This window comes from Corvus brachyrhynchos, unplaced genomic scaffold (assembly GCF_000691975.1).
Source record: "Corvus brachyrhynchos isolate BGI_N302 unplaced genomic scaffold, ASM69197v1 scaffold101, whole genome shotgun sequence".
NCBI classification, from domain to species: Eukaryota; Metazoa; Chordata; class Aves; order Passeriformes; family Corvidae; genus Corvus; species Corvus brachyrhynchos.
In genome coordinates, this window is record NW_008237239.1 from 738846 (window position 1) to 744369 (window position 5524).

Here is a 5524-nt window from a genome sequence, read left to right on the forward strand (position 1 = left end):
AGAAAGCAAAAAAGAAAAAAAAAAAAGAAAAGGAAAAACAACAACAACAAAAAGGTAGAGGGTGGTGCCCCACCACAGCGTCTCTCCCAGTAATGAAACTGGCTGGAAAACAAGTCCCCCTTCCAGGAGAAGCCCAGGCCGGGAGGTTCTGGGGAAAGCCGGTCCCCTGCCCAGGGCGGGCCCCGGAGGGGATGCGCTCCCCCGCGCTGCGCATTGCCCCGGTCGCCTCGCTCCCGCTGCTCCGGAGTGTTTAAAGAAAATGAGTGCTGGGAGGAGGAAAACAAAAAAGAAATAACAACAACAAAAAAATCCCAAAACCAAAGCCGGGGAGCTGCCGCGGAGGGCTCGTCGCCAGTGATCCGTGGCGCCGAGCGGGGCTCGGTCCGCTCCGGGTGCCGGTTCCGCGGGGCCGCAGGGGGAGGCGACCCCGGGGAAGCGGAGCTCCGGCTCCGCCAAACCGCATCGGTTTCGGGGAGGGGAAAGCAGCGGAGGAACGATCCCGCCCGGCCGGGGAAGATGAAACTTGCAGCCTTCCCGCAGCCCCGGCGCTCTCCCTTCCTTCCTGCTTGGGGGTTTCGCTGTTTTTCGGGGAGTTTCACGGCCCCGCAGGTCGGCGTGTACCGCAGCGGGGCTGGGGCCGCGTACCTGCCGCTGCCGGAGCAGCCTGGACAGGGGGCTGCGGCTTCCCCGGCACGAGGGAGGGCTGGGTCCCCCGTCTCCGGCCGGCGAGCAGGGAAACGGCCGCAGAGCTGTGAGGGACCCGCTATGGGATCGTGGAGGATGGGAGGCTTTTAGGGGCCTCACCTCCAGTGTTCACCGCTGACCTTGGCACCAGGGACAGATGCACTCCCAGCCTCTCTGTGGGGCATCCTCGTCACAAAGTGCTCCCCACACCTAGATGACGTGGGTGATGCAGGGACCGAGGTCGTGTCATCTGGGAATTCGTAGGAAGGAGAGAGGCCACAGGTTAGCAGAGGCAGCTCACCGCCCTGCCAAAATCCCATGGGAGAAGGAAACACGGTCCTGCGACTGCCCTATTGTATCCCAGTATAACTACACCAGGAGCTCGGGCATGAACGCCTTGGTACCATCACAAGGCTCAGTGTGAAACAGCTCTGACCGCTCACATCCAGGATGGCTGTGCTGCAGCAGGGAAGCACTGGGCTCTGACACCTTTGTCTTTGGCTCTCCTGAAGGTCTCTGAGCAGCTCCAGCCAAGTGTCTGAGCAGCCAGAACTACTGGAGCCACCTTGCCAAGACACCAGCTCAGCAAGGACTGCAGCATGACCAGGGGCTCCAAGCACTGCATGCCGTTCCTCCTGCCTGTGCAAACCAGCCCAGCTTCCCCACCCTGTCCATCCCACTCACAGAGCTGGGCAAGGAAGATTTTCCTTACACAGCCAGGGCGTGGCAGCCCCATGGGGTGGGAATACCATCCACCAGTACTGCTAAAAACTGTGTCCCTGTGCCGGGCACTTTGCTTACAGACTCAGACCGCCCACCCGATTTGCTCTGCTCAGAGGTGCAGGAGCAGCTGGGACGGAAATCATTCCGTCCTGGATGATGCCACCCCATGGTGTTCCTCCTCCTCCTCTTTTCCATACGAGAAGGGTCTGGAGAGTGTCTTAACTTGCAGCTCTCGTGCACAATTCCCAGCTTGGTCTATGATGATCAGGTTTGGGGACTGAGTCAAGTGTGTAACACCTGGGAGGCTGCAGCAGGGTGTTGCTGCTCATGATTTATACATTCACCAGCTCTCACAGAGGTCAGAGGTACTGGAGCCCACCTGGCCTCATGCAAAGGATGGTCACCAGGTGAACCAGTAAAATATGCAAGAAATACACTCCAAACCCCCTCACTCCCAAAGCACACCTTCACCATGGGCAGTGGCCCTACAAAACATGGGGGAGTATTTCAGGCAGCTCACTACAGCCTCCAAGGCCTAGCTTCCATTATTAGTTCACCCAGAGCTGAATTAGGTGCAGAAGCCTGCAGCATCAGCAGCTGAAGAGAATTAAACCAGAGGAAAAGCAGGTCTAGGCTTTCTCCTTCTCCTTCTAGCTGTAGGGTCTGCAGGCAGCCAGGTGTTGCAAAAACTGGGTGGTGTTGGAGAACTGCATTGAATAGAAGCTGCCAACTGAATTAACAAGGCCACAACATTGGCAGAGGGGCTTCACATCTTCCCCAGCTGTCTCCCTGCTGGGGCTGCCCAGCTGTCATGTTTTGTGCAGTTCCCCACTGCTCACTGCTGGAAGGGGATCAGCAGCACTCGGCTCCCAGGTAGCCACAGCCACAGCAACTGCCATGGCTCCAGACAGCAGCAGCCAGATCCCTCCTCCAGCATCACCTTAACTCTGCCCAGCCAAGCAGATGCAGAACCACACTGGAGCAGGCAGGGCTGGCCCCAGAAGCAGGCAGACAGGAGACCAAGGAAGAAGATGGCTGTGAGCCACCTCCCTTGGGACAGGAGTCACTGGGCCAGCATCACCCAGGTGCTTCTAATGCCTGAAGTCAACTTGACCCAGAAGACAAAGCCTTGCCCAGCACCAGAGATATCCCTCAATACCACTCACCCCTCAAAGGACCACACCTCCCTCTCCTGCCACAGCAGCCCTTCAGAGGCATCAGCTGCAGCACAGCCAGCTGGGCTGGCCATAGCCCTGGGGTGATAAAATCCTCTCCTTTTACCCCTGAAATCCCCCAGAACAAGCCTGTCTCAGGTAGAGTTAATTGCACAGAGAGTACAGGAAGAGAGGAGAGGGAAATGGAGTGGCAACCACTGGCCTTGCTTAGGTAGAGGTTGGTCTTTGTCCACTCATGCTGATAGACACCCGGGGATTTATCAGGGCTTCTCCATCACGCTTTCCACCACAATGTACCTTGCCATCGTCCCCTGAAAGAGGATACAAACACTGCTTCCCACTGCCATAATCAGCTCTGGGGAGCCCCATGTGCCTCCTCTTCCTCCTCCTCCCCCTTGGGCCCTCTGGTGCTCCAAGAGGTACCAAGTGAGCACAGCCTCCACAGCCTCCCAGCTGGGCCTTTGATGGGACAGCAGAGAGCTGGGAGGGACATATGAGGGGAAGAACAGAGTAATCAGGCATCAAAGGGAACCTCTCAGGGGAGCTCATGTGAGATGGTGAATGCAGTCCAGGGGCCCAGTCCAGACAAGAGGTCCTTGAGGAAAGGCCCATGTTGGTGGCACTCAGTTGGAGTCACATTGTCTGAAAGGCATGTCAGGTCTACAGGATGTGCCCCCAAATCACTCCATCCATCAGGGAGCCCAGAGTCAAACTGAACATAAACCACCTCAAACTTCTATAGTTTGAGATTTATTTTTTTCTACTCTCAATCCAGAATTGCTGTTGTTGGACTTAATAGAAACTGAAGCAGCTACTACAGAACCCAAAACTCCACTGTTTTTTGAAGCCCCCTCCACAGAGCACTGCAGAGTGAGCAGCTCAGAATTAACACATGCTTTGACACATTTGGCCTGTACACCAGAACGAAGCTTGTCCATGGTGGGGGGCACCTGCTGCTAACTCAGGAAGCTCATGAGATGTGATGCATGGTGGGAAAGAAAATAGTCTTGCACTAGTCATTCCCAGAGCCTGGATTATTTATTAATCCCAGAACTTAATCCGAGGCTATGAGGGGCTTCATAGGGTAACCAATGACTGTTTTCTTTAGCTTATCAATGATTGTGATTTCTACTATTTTATGAAAATTAGGTTTTTGCAGGGCTGAAGACTGGGGAAGCTCCAGCCATGCCAAGCTGCTGTTCTTCTGCAACAACTCACAGAAGGATAACCACACCAGTGAGCTATTACCAACTGCTATGGGATTTGTTCCTCTGGGTGTCCAGAGACTCACTCCTATACTTTGCAAGGCTTGGGGAAGCAGAGCTCTTGGACAACACCCCTGTATAGAGGTCTACAACATGAATGAGGAATCCGAGGGTTAGGACCAAATCCAGGAGATTAGATCAATCTTCGGGTCCCCAGTGACAGTGATAGAGCTTGGTTGCTCCATGACTTGCACAGAACATTTGTCTGTTAGTGGCACTTTCAAATGAGCAAGTGGTGTCTTATTCACAGAAGCCACCCTGAGTCTCATGGTCTCTCTGCCCTGCCAGACCAAGGGTGGGGGAGTTTGTGGTGGGGTGTGTGTTAAGCATACAAATTTTTCCAAAAACCCAGTAGTCATCTGGAGAAACAGGGCAAAGCCCTCCTCAAACTGCAGCCTGGAGACCTTGTGGCCCAGAACCCAGAGAGACCACCCTTCCAGACTGCTAAGAGTGAGGGTGTCCAGCAGCCACAAACGGCCACCTTGAGACTTCCTGCCCCGTTTTGGTTATCATATCCCATCACTTCCAATATCAAAGTATCACAGGCAGTGGTCTGGATTTGTTTACAAACAGTGGACCGAGATCAGCATCATTCAGAAAAGAAACCCAACCCAGCCAGCTCTGTTCTTAGAAGTTTACGTCTCTTAGAGGGGAAGCCTGAGCAGCCCAGGCTGGAGGTGACCTCTTGCTCCATCTAACCAGCAGCGTGGTGTGGTACCATCCCAGCACAGCCTGCATGCAGCATCTCAAATTCCAGCAACAGTTTTACAATGAGCAGGTTGTGTATTTTCTGTATTTAAACACTTCTCTTTTAATGGAAAATTACCTTTTCAATTAAAAATAGCTTCTTGGTCAGTGCTTTTCACCTCTTTTGAAATTCTCCATGGATTTTTCTTAGGAGGCAAAGAAAAAATTAAAGTGTTTTCATAAGGTTGCAGTTTTCCCTCTTTTTCTCCACTCTTTTAAATTCACATTTTCCTTCTCACAGTGAAATACTGGAAAATGAATCATGTCCCCATGTGGGAGCTTTAACAAAATGTTTCATTTTTATCTTTCTTCCTTTCCTGTTGTCAGTCCTCCTCTCCCTCGAACTTCCCCGAGCCGGCAGCGTTGCAATCTGTCACGCGGACAGACGAAGCGCGGCTGCATCTCACCCCACTGTCTGCTGAGAGGGTCAGAAGGGGCAGATCACTTAACACTACACCTGTTTTATGAATAATAATACAGACAGTTTCACTGGGTTCCTGGGAGGACATTTTCCCACCAGGATAAGCGCCGCATATTGAACAAATTAATGTCTTTAACTCGTTTGACTCTGGTTAGCTCAGTTGCAATGGAAAGCTCCAGTGGTGCCATTGGAGCAGGGGAAAGACCAGGCAGGCCTTTGAGAATGGTTTGTTAGAGTGTCTTGTTCTTTCCTTCCCTGCAAGTTTCTCTCATGGAAGTGTGAGATTATAAATTTGGGGTTTGTTAACCTGTTTCCAGAGCAAAAATATGGAGGGAAAAAAAAAAGAATAGGACCCATGAAGCTTCAGAAAAATGGAAGTTATCGATGAACACACAAGGTCTGGGTCACCCCAAAATACTCCTCCTGGACCAAAATGAAACACTTTGGTTCTTTCCTCAGTGGCTGGACTAGCTCAGGGAAAAAAAAATACCAACAAAAAACCAAACTAC

The 5524-nt window shown here is 52.4% G+C and overlaps 1 protein-coding gene across 1 annotated transcript in view; it reads right to left on the reverse strand.

Annotated features, from left to right (window-relative positions):
• The window catches only part of LMX1A (LIM homeobox transcription factor 1 alpha), a 44749-nt gene extending 43880 nt beyond the window's left edge, over window positions 1-869 (reverse strand). The window contains exons 1-2 of the mRNA XM_017729567.1: window positions 805-869; window positions 646-749 (exon numbers count right to left, since the gene is read on the reverse strand). Of these exons, the coding sequence (XP_017585056.1) occupies window positions 646-749; window positions 805-869 (169 nt within the window). The remainder of the gene's footprint in view (window positions 1-645; window positions 750-804) is intronic.
• Window positions 870-5524: the final 4655 nt, after the last annotated feature.